A 22007-nucleotide genomic window follows, 5' to 3' on the forward strand; every position below is an offset into this window, starting at 1 on the left:
CACTTCATTATAAAACAAGAAATACCCTTTTAAATCGAATGGCCTTATATCATATATAAACTAATAATAATAATAATACTAATAATAATAATAATAATAAAATCTGATTACATTTAAAGTGAATGTTGTGGTTAGGTTACAGTAAATGTAATAGAAGCATAAATTTACTCAAAAATTTTCCACATGCAAAAGGTGTACAAGTACCTCTAACAATGCAAAAGGGTTAAAGGAGAAGTCCGGCGAAAATTTGCATTAAAGTATTGTATTGCCCCCCAAAAGCTATACAAATCACCAATATACACTTATTACAGGAAATATACATAAAGGGCTTTTTTCCCTGCACTTATTACTGCATCAAGGCTTCACTTCCTGGATAAAATGGTGATGTCACGACCCGACTCCCAGAGCTGTGCGGGCTGTGGCTGCTGGAGAGGATGACAGCAGAGGGATGCTCAGTGACCCTCCAGTGTCCTGTGTCCCTCAGTGTCCCTCTGTCATCATCCTCTCCAGCAGCCACAGTCCGCACAGCTCCGGGAGTCGGGTCGTGACATCACCATTTTATCCAGGAAGTGACATCACCATGTTATCCAGGAAGTGACATCACCATGTTATCCATGAAGTGACATCACCATTTTATCCAGGAAGTGAAGCCTTGATGCAGTAGTAAGTGCAGGGAAAAAAGAACTTTATAAGCATTTAATACCAATATACCAGTAATAAGTGTATATTGGTGATTTATATAACTTTTGGGGGGGCAATACAATACTTTAATAAAAATTTTCGGACTTTTCCTTTAATGTGCATCAGGAGATGGGATTACAGTATGTTCAGCCGACACTCAACAACTATGGGCTTCTCTGTAGCAGTAATTAAATGTAATTCACTTGTAACTGTCATACACTGATGAGCCATAACATTACAACCACTGACAGTGGAAGTGAATAAAATTGATTACCTAGTGACAATCCTCCAGTCAAGGAGTGGGATATATTAGGCAGCAAGTGGATAATCAGCTCTTGAAGCAGTTAAAAGCAGTAAAAATAGGCAGTGATTGTGCTGACTGGTCAGTGCAAGTGGTTCACAATTTGTACTGTAGCACAAATTGCTGAAAAATGCTGATTATAATAAGAAGTGCCCGAAAACACAGTGCATTGCAGTGTAGTACATGAATATATAAACACTAGAACTGGACAATGGAGTAGTAGAAGAAGGTGAACTGTTCTGAAGAAGCTTTCATTTACACTGTAATAGCTGGACGCAAGTATGTTGCTTACTCTGCAAAGGGATGGTACCAGAATGCATGATGGGAAGATAGCAGGTCGGGGTGGAAAGTTTAATGCTCTGGGTAATGTTTTGTATTCATAAAGATGATACTGTGACATGTGCCACCTACCGTAATATTGTTGCAGACCAAGTACTCCCCTTCATGGTAATAGCATTCCCTAATGACAGTGGCCTCTTTCAGAAGGATAATGCTCCCAACACACTACAGAATTGTTCTGGAATGGTTTGAGAAATATGAGAACGGTGATGAGTTGGCCTCCAAATTCCTCAGATCTCAATCCAACTGAGCTTTTGTGAGGTGTTCTAGAAAGACAAGTATAATCCTGGCTGCTACAGTACTTCAGAGGTGGACTCTTCTGAGGGGTGACAGCCCACTGAGCCAATCCCTGAATGAGGTGGGACACTGCTGCAGATGGTGATTGGCTGAATGGACTGTCACTGCCGGGATGAGTGTCTGTCTTGGAAGTAGCAGCAAGGGGACAAGAAGACATAACAGAAGGAGCCCAGAGGGAGCGAGAGAGTTAAATACAATGTGGCCCAGCACAATATAAAATAATCTGTTGCCTAGAATACCTCACTAAAGCATTTTTTTAGTGCAAGATAAAGCAGGACACCTACAGAGGTCACCTACAAAAGTCACGGCTGTTTAGGTCGAAGGAGGGGAAAATGTTAGGTAGGTGAATTTAAAGAGGTTATCTCTTAAAAAACAACATTAATTCATTTTTATTATTTATTAGACACACAAAAAGATTAGAAACACAAAAAAATAAGGTTTCAATTTGAACCATGTAAAAAATTATGCCTCTATATCTAGATATTTTTGTTACATGTTTGTTATTGCACCTTTGGTGTCCTTTAGATTTTTTATATTAAAATGTCCATTGTATCTACTCAGTGTCACTGGTAACACATGCTCAGTAGTTGAGACAGACTGCCTGACTGCTTGCACACATGTGGCAGAGTAATCACTGTGATTGTGCCGGCAGCCAATGCAGATCAATGCACTAGAATTATACCTTCATATTTTTGGATTATTGGTGTATATCCTTGTATTATTTGTGTGCATATGTGTTGTTTTTTTATTCTCAACTATTTATGTAACACTGTCATTTCCCTCCAATGACAAATACTATTACACATGTTCCGATTTTCTGCCACTGCTCATTTCCATCAATATAACTTAAAATATCTAAGCAATAGAATACTCTTTTTTTATATACTATAGCCCAGGGCAAACTAGACATGACTGATAATAAGATGACTTTTTTTTGTCTTGGTGAATATTAACCATTGAATAGTAATAAAATACTGGAGTGAAATAAAACTTTTTTTAAAGCACAAACCTACTTCCCTTGAACAATTTATGATTTGTGACTTGTGACAGCTCTAAGAGGCACTGGATATAGGACACTTAGCAATAGCTGGAGATTAATAGAAATCCACAATCTCATCAGATGTCAGCCCGACGTGTTCCACAGCAAAGCAAGACATTTCATTTAGGATTAAAGGAATTCCTGTGAAGAGTTGAATTATTTCCCTTAACAATGTATGTTGCCACGGCCATCCAGCGATTGAGACACAATAAAATATCACAAACTGCTGCCTCCTAGCCTGGATCCATTTTGTAAGCCCATGCTGCTGCAGTAAACATATTTTCACAGTTAAGCATAGTGTTTGCCAAGTAATTTTGGAAATAAACGATTTCTATTTTTAGATGTGCACCTTCTCATGGCCGCTGACACTTAAGGGAATCCAAACAGATATTTCATGTAGTCAGTTCTCTTCCATGTCAAGAAAAATATGGTCTGTGACGAATCTGCAGACAGTTCTATATCGCCCTCTATGCTGTGAAAATTAATGAAAAGTAATGACAGCTATTTGTTTTGGGTTTTTTTCATATGCCATTTATCTAGCAGTCTCGAATGGGAAAAATGTGACACATCTTCCTGTTGATTTATGAGGCAGAGAAGCATTAGATTGAATAATGGAAAGCTACTATGGGAGAGGACAACCGAGTACCGCATATATGAGATTAATGGGGCTGGAGTTATGCACTTACATTCATAAGAGGATACAAATATTCCCTAGGGGACATTAAATGTTCTGTAATATGGATATAAAATAATGGTCAAAGGGGGAGGTGGGGGGGATTGTAATGTGGGGTTCACACCACCACACCTGCCTCCCAATTGTCATTATATTAAAGAATTTTGGCACAGATTTTTACTTAATATAGTCCCATAATTTCTAAGAGAAATCAGAAAAGAATATTTGGTGGATTTTAGCATCAGTGGCAAGCCCTACGACCCCAGTAGGTAGTCCCCCCTCCCCCACTGCACAGAAGATAGGGGCTTCCTAGAAAGTAGATAAGTGCCCCTATTAATTAGATGTCTTCAGCAGGTACTTGCAGTGCATCACATGAACCAGGAAAAAGTGGTGGGTGGTAGGAACTGGGAGATGAGGATCAGAACAGGTGGAAATGGTTACTTTTTTCAATTTTTATCACTGTAAAAAACATTTCTGGGGGTGTGTGTGCTGGAATACCCCTTTAAACACATGTTGAATTAATAATGTTATCATGGTTATTTCTTTTGGGTCCTCATTCATAATCCTTACTTACAAAGTAAGGCTACGTTCACACTACGTTGTTGCAACGGCTGTGATTAGTGCGGAACTTATATTCTGCTGAAGGCTGAGGGAATCTCGGCTGGAGTGTATACACATAGGGGGACATTTATTAAGTCCGGCATTTTTTACGCCGGACTTATAAATGTCCCCGCATCTCCGGCGCTACGGAGATTTAGGTATGCCTCTACATAAATCCCGTGCGCGTCGGTGCGCACAGCCGAAAACCTACGCCACCTGAAAGGTGGAGTAGGTTTTCGGCGTATCTTTTAGTGTTAAAAATGATAAATCGCGCAGACTCTGAGTCCGCGCCCCCCTGTTCTGCCCCCTCCCCGCCCCCCCCGTCGTACTCGGGAGAAAGGGGCGATTTGCGAATATTTTATTCGCAAATGGCCGTTTTGCGAATAAAATATTCGCAAATCACCCCTTTCCGCAAAAAAGTACACAGTTTTGCCTTGATACATGTCCCCCATAGTATACACTCCGGCTGGGATCCCTAGCGGCCCCGGCTGCACGCTCCATTGTGTGCAGTGGAGAATCTGATGCAGGCGCACACTGATGTGCCCGCATCAGAATTCAGCATCGCTAAAGATCATCTGGCCAGTACTGCAGTACTGGCCGGAATGATCTTATCTGACACCGGCCGTTCTGTGACCCAGCCGGTGTCATAGAGTGTCTGAACATAGCCTAAAACATACAGTTAAAACGATTTAAAGGAAACTTACTTTTTCTTACCTTCATCATCAGGGCTGCTTTTATTAAATCTTCAATTTAATAAATATGTAAATTAGGTATTTTGTAACACTGGTGGTGGGATTACCCCCACTGATCCACCCCACCCACTGGCCGCCTATTTATGAATATTGAGGTGCCGCTCTCCAGGGATGTCACTTTGGCGGTCATCACTGCAGAGTACCGGATGAATATTCAGAAAGGGGGGCTGAGCGAATTGTAGCCCCCCCAGCACATCAACACCTAATTTACACATGAATTAACTGAAGATTTATCGAAAGCAGAGCTGAGGATGGAGGTAAGAAAATTACCTTCAATCTCAGCATCCCTAGTGCTTTAAAAACATAACAGTAAGTAAGAGTCTTCTAACCTGCTGTTAATTTGCCTAAAGTAATAAAATAGTTTAATAATAATCTATAATATTTAACAATGTATAAACCACTTCAATGATAAATGTACCATTTAAATGCAATGCCTTTTCACCTGCGCATATTTCATTACTTTTAGTATAAATGTAGCTTATAAAAATGTAAAGAACTTATGAGGATATAACTTATGGGAATTTTAGCAATTAAAAAAACAACATATCTATATACCAGTAGAAAACCAGCTGCCTGTTTCTGCTGTAAATAGTTCTTGCACAATTTGGAGGTGTGTTTAGGGTCATTGTCCTGTTGTAGGATGAAATTGGCTCCAATCAAGCGCTGTCCACTGGGTATGGCATGGCGTTGCAAAATTGAGTGATAGCCTTTCTTATTCAGAATCCCTTTTACCCTGTACAAATCTCCCACCTTACCAGCACCAAAGCAACCCCAGACCATCACATTACCTCGACCATGCTCAACAGATGGCGTCAGGCATTCTTCCAGCATCTTTTCATTTGTTCTGCGTCTCATAAACGTTCTTCTTTGTGATCCAAACACCTCAAACTTGGATTCATCTGTCCCCAAAACTTTTTTCCAGTCTTCCACTGTCCAATGTCTGTGTTTTTTTTTTGTCCATCTTAATTTTTTTCTTTTATTGGCCAGTCTCAGATATGGCTTTTTCTTTGCCAATCTGCCCTAAAGCCCAAAATCCCGCAGCCGCCTCTTCACTGTAGATGTTGACACTGGTGTTTTGCGGGTAATGAAGATGCCAGTTGGGGACCTGTAAAGCGTCTGTTTCTCAAACTGGAGACTCTAATATGCTTATCTTCTTGCTTAGTTGTGCAACGCGGCCTCCCACTTCTTTTTCTACTCTGGTTAGAGCCTGTTTGTGCTGTCCTCTGAAGGGAGTAGTACACACAGTTGTAGGAAATCTTCAATTTCTTAGCAATTTTTCGCATGGAATAGCCTTCATTTCTAAGAACAAGAATAGACTGTCGAGTTTCAGATGAAAGTTCTCTTTTTCTGGCCATTTTGAGCGTTTAATTGACCCCACAAATGTGATGTTCCAGAAACACAATCTGCTCAAAGGATGGTCAGTTTTGTAGCTTCTGTAACAAGCTAGACTGTTTTCAGATGTGTGAACATGATTGCACAAGGGTTTTCTAATCATCAATTAGCCTTCTGAGCCAATGAGCAAACACATTGTACCATTAGAACACTGAAGTGATAGTTGCTGGAAATGGGCCTCTATACACCTATGTAGATATTGCACTAAAAACCAGACATTTGCAGCTAGAATAGTCATTTACCACATTAGCAATGTATAGAGTGTATTTGTTTAAAGTTAGGACTAGTTTAAAGTTATCTTCATTGAAAAGTACAGTGCTTTTCCTTAAAAAATAAGGACATTTCAATGTGACCCCAAACTTTTGAACGGTAGTGTAAGAGAACATTTTATTATTACTATACAATGTAGCCATATGAATTTATGTTGTGTTAATCTCTATATAGAAAAAAACTATGTAAACTTTTAATCCAGGAAAATAATATCAGCCCATCTTGTCCACCTAATGAGATTCATAGTCTTTTCCTGCAAGCATTGTTGCTCTGCTTCTCAGATGACCAAGGGTGGCCAGAAAATTGTTCTGATCTCACTGTGAACAAAATAATAAATAATACGACATGTACAGATGTTCTGCAGACATAGATATTGCTAAGTACATCTAGCCATAAATAAGGTAGCTGTAGAAATAGGGTGGATTTGGGAGATATAGCTATTATCTGAATAATCTGTGATTCACAGCTATTCTCCTGCCATCACTATAATCATACATGTTCGGTTCAGCTCAGCATGCATGTTTATTTTAAAGGGGACAAAGGACAAATAATCCATCATTCCTGATCTATTTTTCCCTTGATGACAGATGTTGGCACGGCCAATGAAATAATTTTCCAACTTTTTTTCTCAGCTATATGGCGATCTTACGGCTATATTTACACTTTAGTTCAGATGTAAAAAAAAGTTCTTATGCAGCTTACTTGTAGGCCTGGTTGAAGCAAATGCCTGGGCTAGTGCAGGGTGGGGTGCAGAAAATGTCACCAATAGCAACAGTCACAGAGAAGAGAAGCTCCACTTTTTCTAGGATAAAAATTTTTTCATCTTTTTATGTATGGCGAGAGGGGTGAAAGCTGCTGCCAGACACATCTGGCACATCCCTCTGAAAAGAACAATTATGTTAGATTTCAACATACCCCAACATCTGCAGTCTGATTCTGATCAAATTGTACTGTTTCTATGCCCAGATTTCTATCAAATTTTTTCTTAGATATTGTCAACTTAGACTAGACAGTCTAAGGTTATGTTCACACAACGTAAAAGTACTTTGTACGGTGTGGAACACTGCCTTTACTGCTATGGGATCCCAGCTGGAGTGTATACACATAGTATATGCTCTGGCCGGGATCCCATACGGCGCCGCAAAGAACTGACATGTGAGTTTTGGCCAGCAGAAAGACCTGTCAGTTCACACAATAAAGCGAGCTGCTCCGTCTGCTTGCTTCATTTTGTGCTATGAGAGTTCTGATGCGGGCTCGCGCTGATGCACCCGCATCAGAACACTGCGTCACGGAACGGCCGGTCTCTCACGTAGTGGGAACATAGCCTAAGAATACACCACATGGTGTTTGATCAATCTGTCTCATTCTTAGATTGTCTAGTCTAAGTTTAAAACAACTGTCACTGTTTAGAATCCTAAACCAGAATTAAAATGTATTTTTGCCACATCTAAAGTTAAGCCCCCTTTGTCAATGTAAGCCCTTTTTTGACGAGTCAACGCTCCTCTTTTTGTATGTGTAGCGGTGCATGGCCAATGGCTGATTACACTGCCAAATAATAAAGAATATACATACCTATTCCCCACCTGGTGTTCTGCAGCCTCTGCATGTGTTCCTCACTCAAAGCTGATGCTTCTGGCCTCATGTCTTTAATGACAAGACACTTAGCCAATCACTGGCCGAGACAGCACAGCGGCACTGCCAATGATTGGCTGAGCAGCCTTTCACTTAGGAGACCAGGTCAGAAACATGAGCGTTAAGCAGGGAACACATGCGAAAAGCTGCAAGACATGGGGGAACATTGGTAAGTATAAACTTTATTGTTTTCATGTAAAAAGCAAGAGCTGCACAGATATCACTGACAGCCCTTGGTACACAATCAAGCAGTGTATGGACTTGGTAAGTGAGTGCCGATCTAGCCGATATATATTTCTCGCCATCACAAAACACATATTTTACCTTTAAGGTAATTAAGTAGTTTGTAGTGTTTACATAGACATAAGGCCACAATGTTTGTTTTTCAGCTGGATTTCCTGTAATAAATACATCTGTATTGTCACCTTTTTATGTATTTAAAATCCTGTAGGTATCGTCCAGTAAATTTGGTTTATTAAGCAGAAGGGCCCTGTATAAAATGATAAAGTGATATGTAGCGAGGGCTTACTGGCATGGTCTACCAAGTACAAACTCATATACTCTTCGGGGGAAGAAGATGAATATTATTTTAAGCGTATCTTGGCCAGTGTCTGATTTATTGTCATAGGGATTATGTTGTTTTTAAAAGGATCACTAATAAAATATTTGAGATTTAAAAGGTTGACCTTCATGGTTTGCATTGGCATAGTGGCTTGTCTGTACCAGCAGCTGTGGCTTCTAGTGGTAATATTATTGAAATAAACAGGGTTATACTTATAACTATAATGTTTGTTTTTTTTGTAGGACTATTGCAAATTACCTGATATGGAAATTTGTGTATTCAAAGATTTCAAATCTCAGTAGACGGTTTCAATACAGACAACTGGAGTATATACGGGTAAGATAATGCATTTTCTATTCATCTGTATGTTCTTTTAGCTGTTGATAGATTTCAATTATCTGTAAGCAGTTTACAGTGGGATTCTTTTTTTTCTTTTTAAACTTTCCAGATGAGTTTATATAGTACAAAGTTTGGGCAACTGTATTAGAACCAACAATCTAGATTTTTTTTTCTCCCTGTTCTGACAAAAAAAAAACCTTTGAGTTAGGTAAAAAAGAGTCTGACTTATAATGGAGCTTTAGGGAGGGGGAGAGGACGTGCTGTAGCGTGGTCCTCCCCTCGCTCGTTCTCCCAATCGGTATGGGTCTAAACACTCAGACCTGGACCAATCAAAACTTTTGACATTTCTCTATGACATGTCAAAAAAAATTTGTGCTGACAGTGAAACTTTAATGTTTACTTCTGGAAGTTTCTTTCTTTGCTTTCTCAGTACTTAGGGACTGGCAAAAATCTCCCTAATTCTTTAGCTATGGAAAGGGGTTATTCAGGCTTAGAAAATTTCATGTCCGCTTTCTTTCAGAAACAGCACCTCTCTTTTCCTCAGTTTAGATGTAGTTTTGCAGCTCAGTTCCATTGACGTGAATGGAGCTGAATTAGAAGACTGCAAACAAACTGAATACAGGTATTGTGCTGTTCTTTTCTAATCATGGGTAACCTCTTTAATTGAGAATGAACGAACCTTTGTTTTATGCGTGAAATTCACTCTGCAGCCGGAAGTTCGGGTATCCATGGATACAGCCCCACCAGGTCGGTTCTGTGCATGAGCCCTATTGCATCAGAATTGGGCACAGTATCTAGTCAGCATGGTCGTATCCATGGATACCCAAACTTCTGGCAGCAGAATTGATTTCACGCTGATCGGGTCAGCCTAAATTATGAGGTTTTTACAGCATACTTGTCAAGTCTTAAGTACTTACCAGATGCTGTAAGCCCTACAGAATGTGGTGTATTTTTTCCAGTCAGACACAGTGCTCTCAGCACCGTGACAAAGTATTAAGAATACACCGCTTCCTGCAGGACATACAGCAGCTGATAAGTACCGGAAGACTTAAGATTTTTAAATCGAAGTAATTTACAAATCTGTATAACTTTCCAGCACCAGTTGATTTAAAAAAATTATATTTTTCTGTGCAGTGCCCCTATGTGGAGTATGCTTGGGAAGGTTAAATTATGTTTAGAAAATATCAGAAAAAAAGAATTAGTAGCAATTTTATAAAAAAAATTACAGGTTTTAATGAAAGTGTCCCAGTTACGCATTGGCACCACTATTCTGATTTGAGCAGTGCTGTTTGTTTGGAGATACGCCACCCCGTTCTGTAGTTGTGAGCACATTTGGTGCAGTGTAAGCAAGCCCCCAGACACTGAAATCTACTTGAATTATATTCAAGCGAGGTCATCAATAGGATAGCACTAGGCCCACCTCCGGTGTACCAAAAATGCTTATCTACAAATACAGAACAGGCCTTAAATACAGAACTGGGTGGAGGATCACCAGACAAATAGCACCTTTGGAGTCAGTGTGGTGTCGCTGATGGGTAAGTAAGAAAAATGTCTAAATTCGCTTTAATATGAAATTAAATTATTGTGTAAAGTCCAGGATTCCAGAGTGTCTATCGGCCATATCTTCCTTCTTTTCCTCACACTTTCTAAAGCTCAACATGGACAAAAAAGAACTAATAATCTTTCTCCCATCTCTCTCCCCCCTGCCATCTAATCTGTCAATCACTATCAATGGCTGCACTCTGTCCCCTGTACCCCAAGTCCACTGCCTCGGGGTCACCTTTGACTCTGCTCTGTCTTTTAAACCACATATTCAGGCCTTGACTACCTCCTGTCGCCTTCATCTCAAAAACATTTCCAGAATCCGATCTTTTCTCACCCCTGACTCCACCAAACTATTGGTACATGCTCTCATTATCTCCCGCTTGGACTACTGTAACATCCTCCTCTCTGGCTATTCATCTAACTCCCTTGCTCACCTCCAGTCTATCCTTAACTCTGCTGCCCGACTAATGCGCCTATCCCCTCGCTTTGCGGCGGCCTTTCCCCTCTTCCAATCCCTACACTTGCTCCCTATTGCCCAATGGATTCACTTTAAATTGTTGACCATGACGTACAAGGCCATCCACAACCTGTCCCCTCCGTACATCTCTGACCTGATATCCCGCTACTGTCCCTCACGCAACCTCTGATCCTCCAGTGACCTCCTTTTGCGCTCCCCCTTGTTCGTAACTCGCATAACCACCTCCAAGACTTTGCCCGAGCCTCCCCCATACTCTGGAACTCACTACCCAGACACATCCGTCTCTCATCCACCAAGTCCTTTAAAAGTAACCTGAAAACCCATCTCTTCAAACTAGGCTGCAACCTACAATAATTCTGCATCACACTTGACTGGCTGCACTTTACCTCCTGTCTCTTTCCCCGTACCTTTTAGGCCCCCGCGGGCAGGATCCTCTTGCCCATGTTTAATGATGAAATTAAATAATTTATAAAATGATGTTTGCTTTTAAACACCACAAGGGGGAGCTTGCATCTGAATCACTGGAGTGTGTGTTCTACCAAATGTATACTAATCAGTTTTCTCCTTGAATATCTCTAATGTAGTAAATGGAAATCTCAAGTACAAACATTTAAGAAGCAGGCTTTGCAATCCTGTATTTATGTCCCATCATAAAGAGTCTCCTGATATAGTTGTTCTCGCCGTCTCCTCAATTTCATGACTTTTCCCTTTACAATATTTTTTATTTTGCAGGTTATTTTAGGAACAAATTCTTTGGCTGCACGCTGGGACAGATGTGTAAATTATATTGAAAATGCTCTCCCTTACGCTGTAGGAAAGATGTTTGTGGATTCTTATTTCCAAGAGGACAAGAAATTAATGGTAATGTAAAATAGTGTAGAAAGCACAAGCTTGGTTATGATGATTATAAACATATGTGTAGGTTTTTCAGATATGTAAAGGGCACTGATTGTGTGATCTCCTTTTAAGAGGTCAGGCATCTAATCCCATAATTCCTTTCACACTATATCCTGGATGTTGGCACCATAGTCTACGTCAATATTCAAAAAAAAGTTAGATAATTGGGGTCACAGAGGTCAGATCAGGCCTAGACCCAGTGTCTGATCCCTTCCCGCCAGCATGCCTATGGTAGGCAGGAGTTTTTGCAGCAGTGGCCAGTAATGTGTGCTGTCACTAGGCATTTCTATGAGAGAAGGAAATAGCTGAAAAGAGGCAGACTAGGGATGGTCTGAACCTGCCGAGGTTCGGGTTCGTACGAACCTGAACTCTCGGCAATGATTCCCGGTGTCTTCCACCTCTGTGGAGAGGGTGGATACAGCCAGAGGACCGCCTGGAAAACTGGGATACAGCCTATGGCTATGGCTGTATCCCACTTTTCAAGGCGGTCTTCCAGCTGTATCAACCCTCTCCACGGAGGTGGAAGACAGCGGGAATCATTGGCGAGAGTTCAGGTTCGTACGAACTCAAACTTGTAGCACTGGATTAGCACTGTAGCACTGGATAACCCCCTTAAAGCAAATGTACCATCAGTACATTTGCTTTAAGTTTTGCACATGAATAGAACAGCGTTGGCGCGGGGAAGTCAGTGTCGCGACCCTTTTTTTTTTAAACTGCGTCCTGGCTACTGTGCACGGTGTCGGTCAATTACTGAGCACTAGCCCAGGCTGAAGCACTGGAGGTGGCCCAGCCCACCCCCAGTGGGAGGAAACCCCCACCCCTCTATGATGCCGCTCCATTGATTCTAATGGAGCCGTGTTATGAAGGGGTGGGGGGTTTCCTTTCCACTGGGGCAGACTGACCCACCTCCAATGCTTCAGCCTTGCGCGGTGCTCAGTAATAGACCGGCACCGTGTGCGGGAACCAGTACTGAATGTACTGATGGTATATTCGCTTTAAACAAGTTTAAACACAGTTTTTTCTTGTAGACTTTGACACGGTTTTGACTTATAGTCTGTAATTTCTTACCTCTGGCACACTCAGAGTGCTTTTGAGATTGCACAGACAGTAAACTTTTATTAAAGAATAAGAACGGTATTGTTTCTATTAACGCCAAATGCATGCAAATGTCAATGTTTTGTGAGTTGTATATTTAAAGCAGAGCCAAAAGGCTTTCAAATGCTGACAGATAACTTTTTCATGGCTCAAGCCAATGCATGTGTGTCATGGAAATAGCAACACTATGTGCTAACAATGTCATTCTAATATTATAGATTTTATAGAAATGTTACCCTAGGTCTGATAAGGACAAAAGTAACGTAACCTGGCGCATACTCACTCTTACTTTCTCCCACTCGTTCTCCTTATTCTAGTCGATTTAACGTGCCACACACAGAGCTGTTTGTAGAATATATTATAAGATCACCTAAATCGAAGCTCCTTCACTTCTTTTCAGTGAACCTCATACCTTAATACACCAAATAATCATAGTTTGAAGATTTCCTTAAAGGGTTATTACAACATAAAGCTAACAGAAGTTCAGGTATCCATGAATACAACCATGCCAGGGTGGTTCCATACACGATTCCCATTCTGACCCAATAGGACTTGTTCATGGAACCGACCAGTCATGGTTATATCCAGGAATATTTTCATAAATGATAAATGTGGTCTTACAAACCTCGTTATTTTAAGTTTACTGATACAGCTTGACACTGGGCTGTGCAAGGATGCAAGTGAGCGGTGATCAGCAAGATTGGAACTTGTTTGCAGTGCCTTTAGAAGGCATGATTAATTGTGTGACCCTACAGCCATTAAAATGTATTGCTACTTGCCACAAATCCCATTTGCATAGGTAGATGTGCAACCCATAACCATAAGTTTTGAAGCAGTATAAAAGATGAGATCAGCTAACGGCTGGTCACTGACACTTTCACACAGGCCGAATATGAGCCAAGAGAGCGTTTCTAGCAGCGCTCCTTGCCAATAATCAGCCCGTGTAAAAGGACCTTCAGATGTGTCCTTTAATCTTAACACATTATAAGTTGTATGATATGTGATTGTTATGTAAGTGAAGCCCTTAGAGTGTTCTGAAAGCATGTCATGATATTGTTATGACTGGTGTTCATGAGAAGATGAATCTTTTTTTTTTTTTTTTTTTTTTTAGAAAGTGCTGCTTTACAGTTATAACAAGTAATAATCATATATTTAATGTCATATTGCTTTAACAATTGTTGAACAGATGGAGGAAGTGATTGATGGAATTCGCTGGGCATTTATCGACATGTTGGAAAAAGAGAATGACTGGATGGATGAAGAAACCAAAAATAAGGCCAAGGAGAAGGTAGATACAACTCTAAGTATGATGAGTTTTTCTCTGTAGTTTGATGTAGTGTATGCCAGTATGTATGTGTGTATGTATGTACTGTATGTAATTTTAGCTTTTATTTTACACCAAGAGACTTTTATAATCATAAAATGCATGACACCTAAGTTACTGTCTGCCAGTAATTAGAAGATGTTTATAAGCATAGCAAGACCCACTGTTTGATATGCTGGCCAGGATAATTAAAGGGGTAGTTCTCCTAAAAAAAAAAATCTTTCTGGTGCCAGAAAATACCAAAAATTTGTAAAAATAAACTAAAACAAAAAACAGTTCCTGACATGGACAGAGGTGTTAGCAGAGAGCAGCCAGACTGGAAAGAATACACCAATTCCTGCAGGAAATACAGCAGCTCATAATTACAGGAAGACTTGAGATTTTTTTTAATAGAAGTAAATTACAAATCTCTGGCACTTTCTGGCGACAGTTAATTTGAATTTTTTTTGTGAACCCCTTTAAACCATGTTGCAAGGCTCCGGATAGAAGAATGTTACATGTGATAGGTTGAAATCTGGTACAGCTGTACAAAAGTACTTAAAGTGTACCTGTCATGACAGCCTGCTACTGGATCAGCTGCAAGTTTCTCTATTCATCCAGAAGTTCAGGTCTCCATGGATATTAACATGCAAACTCTGCAAACTTTTTAACTCTGAAAAACCACAGAAAAACTTAAACTTAAAATTTCCACTCCATGGAGCTGTAATGCACAGTAGAAAGCATAAAGGAGGAACACTTTGGGGGAGATTTATGAACGGGTGTAAATATACATGTGGTTTAAACTGCTCACAGCAACCAATCACAGCTCCTCTTATATTCTACCAGAACTGAAAGCTGAGCTGTGATTGGTTGCTGTGGGCAGTTTACACCAGGTGTATATTTACAACCTTTCATAAATCTGCCCCTTTGTGTTTTTTTTTTTTTAAACTTCCAGTCCTTTCCAATTCTATCTTCTCACAAACCTCAATGACATGTCATAATATCTATTTCTAAATATTCTAAACACAATTTAAATAAAGAGCTCCAGTGAGACCACATCTAAAATACTGTGTCCAGTTCTGGAGACCTCACCTACAAAAAGATATTCATAAAATACAACGGGACCAAAGACGGGCTACAGAAATGGTGGACGGTTTGAAGCATGACACATATCAAGGGTGTTTTTAATAAGAAACTGAACACAAGAACAAGGGTACATAATCTGAGGTTAGTTGGGGGAAAGATCAGAAACAACGCAAGAAAATGTTATTTTACTGAAGTAGACGTAGTAGACGTTGGAAATGAACTTCCAGCAGATGTGGTAGGTAAATCTTTTAATGTACTTTTAATGTAATTTGTGTCCGGTAAGGCCGTTTGGATCACTGCTCCACCCCCAGAGTGCCGCTCCATCCCCAAATAGCCTACAATAATGATTATCAGTAGAGCAGGCTGACTAGAGGCGGGGCGAATGGGTGCTCTGGGGGCGGAACAATGCTCCAAACTGCCTTACTGGACACAGATTACATTAAAAAAAAGAAAATACAAAGTGGTGTTTTCCTGCTGACAATCTTCTATATTTCTAAATTGCGTATAGGCTATAGGAGATGTAATAGAAACTAACAAACCATTGTTCTCTACTAAATACTGCATCAGTCTTATGAGAATGAGTAACATAGTTTGTGTGCAAGTGTTAAACAGAAAAATTCTAACCTTCCAAAAAACAAAAAAAAACAAAAAAAAAAAACCATGTTACATAGAATAGCATAGCAACTTCCTACATAACAGAGGCTAATGGACTGAGCCAGTAATATCCAATTCACTAGAGCTATAGAAGTTGCTCTGGGGTGAAAGGGGCTATTAGCCTATTGTCACAGTGTTTTATTCTATAGCACGTGTGAGTGTTTTCTACTATTCTATTGTAAATGCCAGTTTAGCTTCACCACACAATGTATTTTTACCACTGGGGTAAATTACTACAGCAGTCAGGTTCCATTCTGTAATGAATGAAATCTTATGAAATGCTATTGCACATATTGTAAAATAATATTTTTAACTTACATTGTGTGTAAAGACTAATATGTTTTTATAAACTTTAATGTAGCACATTATTAAATTCAAAACACTGCTGCGTTTTTTTTTAGCATTTTTACTTCCATATTTTGCGTTTGTTTTACTGTGTGTGAACATAGCCCTAAAGAGGTTACCAGAGAGCAGAAACAGTATTACCTTGTGCCTTTGGGCTAGGTTCACATACTGTACAGTAAAAGAAAAGCTAAATACGTAATTTGGAGTGAAAATAAAACAATGTGAACATATTTTTTTAAAAAAGGAAAAAAGAAAAGCAGTCGGGCATGTTTTGCAAAAGCAGGTTAATCAATTGTGAGCACATTTATTGTTTTGAAGGTCGTAATCAATTACGGCTAATAGTCAATATGATATGTGCACTGGAAGCCAATTTCCTATTAACTTTATCTGACCTCAAAATTATGGCCGTATTTTCACCTCAAAATTACGGCCCTATCTTACCTTTATTAAAATAAAAAGTAATTTTGAGTTAAAAATGCGTCTGTATTGTTCAATGTAGGTAATGTTCACACTGTCTTTTTTAGGCCTTATGTCTGTCTTTTGCATCATTATGAATTAACAGCCATTATTCGCCTCAAAATGACGGTCGTCCTAAAATACGGCTGTCAATTGGCCTAAAAAGAGACGGTGTGTTAGCGTAGCCTAAATAATGCGCCCCATTGAAGTTAATAGCAAATTGGCCAGTAGTACACATACCATAGAAAATATTGGCCGTAATTAATTACGACCATCCATTGCAAAATCCAGTGTTTTTTTTTCATCTGTTCACACATTGTTTTATTTTCACTCAAAATAATGGCAATATTTTATTATAAGTTACTGTCCACCCATCAATGTGTTTCTTTCCCCAAAATAGGTCTGTGCAGATTTATTTCATAGCATCTCTAGTGGGTAAAGCTCTGTTGTTCTGATACCAAGTCCTGTGGATAGACAGATGTGAATGATATCTCTATGACTGCCATCAGCTACTATTAAACTCACAATTTAGCCACAATTTGGCCAGTACTGCATTAGGCCGGATGAATTTGGCCAGTACTGCATTAGGCCGGATGATTTTGGATGCGGGCGCACCTGAATTCCCCGCTGCACACAAATTGCAAATTGGCAACAACGGCAGTGATTTATATTAAAATTACGTTGTGTGAGCATAGCCTCACAGCAGATTTCACCCTGCGAGTTCCGCTGCAATGCTCTGTGTCATTTCCTATGGGTCTTCATTCTCACAGTGGATATTCATTCCGCTGTGAGAATGTAGCCCCTGCCCACTTAAAGAAGTTTGGCAAATTTTTTTATTAAAATATAGTATTGCCCCCCGAAAGTTATACAAATTACCAATATACACTTATTACGGTACATGCTTATAAAGTCCTTTTTTCCCTGCACTTACTACTGCATCAAGGCTTCACTTCCTGGATAAAATAGTGATGTCACAACCCAACTCCCAGAGCTGCACGGGCTGTGGCTGCTGGAGAGGATGATGGCAGGGGGACACTGAGGGACACAGGGCACTAGAAGGACACTGAGCATCCCTCTGCCATCATCCTCTCTAGCAGCCACAGCCCGCACAGCTCTGGGAGTCGAGTCGTGACATCACCATGTTATCCAGGAAGTGACATCACCATGTTATCCAGGAAGTGACATCACCATGTTATCCAGGAAGTGACATCACCATGTTATCCAGGAAGTGACATCACCATGTTATCCAGGAAGTGAAGCCTTGATGCAGTAGTAAGTGCAGGGAAAAAAGCAGTTTATAAGCATTTCCTGTAATAAGTGTATATTGGGCATTTGTATAACTTTTGGGGGTCAATACAATATTTTAATAAAAAATTTCGCTGGACTTCTTCTTTAACCAACTGCTTCCTTGTTTAACACATTACCTGTCTGGGCTTCCGCCGTCAGCCAATCAGTAGCTTTGGCAGGACAGCACACTGATTGGCCGAGCAGGACATCAGGAAGCCGGGAGCCAGAGAAGCAGGTGGGAGCACAGACAGGTAATGTATTAACCAGGCAGCAGTAGATTAAGTGGGCAGGGGCTACATTCTTACAGAGGAATACAAATCTGGAACTTGCAGCATCAAATCCGCTGCAATGAGGTACATGTGAAACTGGCCTTTCTGTTACATCATTGTGTACTGTAGCACCATTTATCTATACAATAGTGCTGCAAAACCACAACATGTGAAGCACTTTTGGGAGAACATGGTTGCTTACTGCACAGTGTTAGGCTATGTTCACACAATGTTTTTTCAGCTCCGTTTAAAATGACGTCCTTTTTTTTTTTGTCTAAAATAATGGACATTATTTAGCAGTTTTGCCTTCCCTTAGTGCAATGACTGGTGTTTGCACATTATTTTAGTTTGGGATTACTAATTGGACTTTGGGTGTGTCTTCATTGAAAAGACCATTGAATTTAATAGTAAAAACTGAGAAAGAACGGTGCAAAAAGAAAAATTGTGTGTGAACTACTAATAAAAAACGTCCGCTGTTTGTTAAATCGGGGCAAAAAATGGCCTTTTTTTAAAATATGAAAATCGGACGCCTTTTTTAATATCTTCGACGTCGTGTGAACATAGCCCTTTTAATAGATTGAATTCCATAATAATCATTTAATGACTAAGTTGTTTTTTGTGGGATTTCTTTCTTCTTGCCTACTGAAAGCCATACTAGATGTTAGAAAGCCATTGGAGATGAGCGAACCTCGAGAATGCTCGAGTCCATCCGAACCTGAATTTTCGGCATTTGATTAGCGGTGGCTGCTGAACTTGGATAAAGCCCTAAGGCTATGTGGAAATCATGGATATAGTCATTGACTGTATCCATGTTTTCCAGACAACCTTAGAGCTTTATATAAGCAGCCCCAGCTAATCAAATACCGAACATTTGGGTTCGGATCGACTCGAACCCGAACCCGGTTCGCATCGACTCGAACCCGAACCCGGTTCGCTCATCTCTAGTGCCAATATATTATTGTAGCAAAAATAATTGAAACTTGGGTCTACTAAACTTAGTATTAGAGGTGCAGAAATATTGTTAATCTAAACAGCTAAATAATGATCCAATCACCATTATCAAACATATTATTATTAGACCTGTGAGTCACATGAGAAATTCTAGGTTATAGGTTCATAGTGTGTGAGGTGTAAAGCTCCACTTTACTTTAATGAACACATTAAATTGCTGGATTCAGGCTAATTTTACTCATTCCATCTGCCAAATGTTGCAGTTCTGTTATAGTTATACTCAGAATATTATGATTACACAATTCCAAATGTTCATTTTGATAGAAGTCCAACTCTGTGAGTCATCTACATACAATCAGTTCTTGCTAGAACAATTTTCACAGCCAATAACTTTTTCTTTCTTGCCCAAAAAGTTTTGGAAGTCTTTGGAAAATTGGAGTCAAGAGTTTGAACTTGTTCAGTAAACCCCTCTGATACATAAATCATACTTTTACATGCAGTTTTGTACTTTTTTTTTTTTAATATTCTTCTTTTTCTTATTATGACATTTATATTTGAATCAGTCTTGTAAATTGGCTCACACAGCTAAATGGTTTGTTTTCTGAGGAAATTTTGATAGATAACTGATGTTTATGTAATTCCCTAATACACAATACACTTTATAATAGTATCACAATCTAGATTCAATTACTCTAATCAAAAAGGCACATGGTGGCATAGTATTTTAATTATAGGGGGAGATTTATCAAACTGGTGTAAAGTACAATTGGCTGAGCAACCAATCAGATTCCAATTTTCATTCCTCACAGATTCTTTCATGAAAAATGAAAGGTGGAATCTGTTTGGTTGTCGCCCCATAGTCCCCCCTCCCATAAATCCCCCCATAGTCTTTTCATTGTAAAAAAAAAAAAGGACTATGAAATTGTAATGGAAAGATTTGCACAGGTAGGCTATGTTCACACTTGGTTTAACAACGTCCATTGCATAGCAACAGACACTGTTAAACTGCCGGCAGCTGGGCTGCATTCAGTACGTTCCTGCAGCCAAAACCTTTGTTTCGGCTGCAGGAATGTTCTTTTCTTACAATTAACTTGCGGGCACTGTCGGGTGTGCCCGCAAATCAATTGACTTCAATACAAAGTGCGGCTGCCGCTGCACATTACATTGTTTGAACAGCTATTATTTCCAGACGCTGTTTATTGAACAACATCCTGAAATAGTAGGAATGCTCATTATTTTAACACCCGTTCTAAGGAATGGGTGTTAACAGAACAATGTGTGAGCTGATGTCATTGCAGTCAGCCCATGTTCTTTACTCAAAAATATAGTTGTGTGAACATAGCCATACTGTGTTTTTAACCCACTTCTGGTTTTGGTTGAAAAAGACTGACCAAAAGACTGGAATAAATACTATGTGTGAACATAACCTAAGGTTGGCTTCACACTGCATTAATGTTGTTCATGTAATTTGGCATCCCTGTGGTGTACTGCAGCGGGCCCATTCATTTTATTGGCCTGAACATAGTCAACAAGTGACTAGTTTTAATCAATTTCCACCATGTAAACATAAGGACTAGTAAGGAGTAGCAGAGCTAAAGCCAATGACTTAAAATGGAGTGCAGATCTTTAGGCAGGTACAACCATGGCCCCAATATAATGTATCTATCGGTATAAAAGAAGCCACACTCCAAAAATGGTGGAAACAGTGATGTTTATTTACCCACAGACATAACCATGTCTCATAGTTTTTTTTCAAGCCAATCAGTCTACAGTGCTAGTGCCTATATGTATATGACGCATGTATACATTTATTTAACTGGGCTTAGAAGGGTGGTCTTCTGCGCTGCTAGGTCCACCTAAATAAATGTATACTTAAGGTATGTGTCCTGAAAGAAGTCACTTGCTGACTAGATATGGTATTTTAAGGTGCATGAACCAACTATAGTAAACTCCAGTATATATTCTTTTTTGATGGGATACTGACAAATACCAATAATGCACATTAATTCATTTTGAACACAGCCTTAAAGGTTTGGGTGTTATTGGAAGAAACTAAAAAATGTTTTATTTCTTATGCATTAAAGAAGCAGTTCAGTTTTTCTTTTTTCGGCCCCCCGGGTAGCCGCTGTCATGTATACTTACAGAAGACGATTGGTGTCCCGTTCCCGTCGGTCAGTTCCCGTCCCGCGGTGCCGTTCAAATCGGGCGCGCTCACGTCCGCCGGCTGCTGCGAGTCCTCTTCTCTGACCAGTGATTATACGCCGCAAGTCACTCGCTTCCATGCATTCGCTATGGAAGCGCGTGACTTCCGGCGGTCACAGCACTGGCGGACGTGAGCGCGCCCGAATTGAACGGCACCGCGGGACGGGAACTGACCGATGGGAACGTGACACCGATCATCTTCTGTAAGTATACATGACAGCGGCTACCCGGGGGGGCGAAAAAAAACAAAACTGAACTGCTTCTTTAAGTCAATTTGTAGGAAATTTAAAGCAACTCTGTAACGGCTGCAGGAACGTTCTTTTTTTTTAAATGGACTTGCGGGCACCATCGGGTGTGCCTGAAAATCAACTTAATTAACTATTCCCTTCAGTGCAAAGTGCGGCCGCCGCACATTACATTGTGTGAACAGCTATTGTTTCCAGATGCTGTTAATTGAACAGCGTCCTGAAATAATGGGCATTTAATAGGCCCGTTCTAAAGAATCGGATAGCTGCTTTTAATCCAAGATATGTCCTGGGGTCCTTTCAACAGGTGATGCAGT

The 22007-nt window shown here is 39.9% G+C and overlaps 1 protein-coding gene across 1 annotated transcript in view; it reads left to right on the top strand.

Annotated features, from left to right (window-relative positions):
• Positions 1-22007, top strand: part of PHEX (phosphate regulating endopeptidase X-linked) — a 164402-nt gene that overhangs the window by 79404 nt on the left and 62991 nt on the right. Inside the window, exons 10-12 of the mRNA XM_069944443.1 lie at positions 8781-8874; positions 11633-11761; positions 14079-14180. Of these exons, the coding sequence (XP_069800544.1) occupies positions 8781-8874; positions 11633-11761; positions 14079-14180 (325 nt within the window). The remainder of the gene's footprint in view (positions 1-8780; positions 8875-11632; positions 11762-14078; positions 14181-22007) is intronic.

Source organism: Dendropsophus ebraccatus, chromosome 11 (assembly GCF_027789765.1).
Source record: "Dendropsophus ebraccatus isolate aDenEbr1 chromosome 11, aDenEbr1.pat, whole genome shotgun sequence".
Lineage (NCBI taxonomy): Eukaryota > Metazoa > Chordata > Amphibia > Anura > Hylidae > Dendropsophus > Dendropsophus ebraccatus.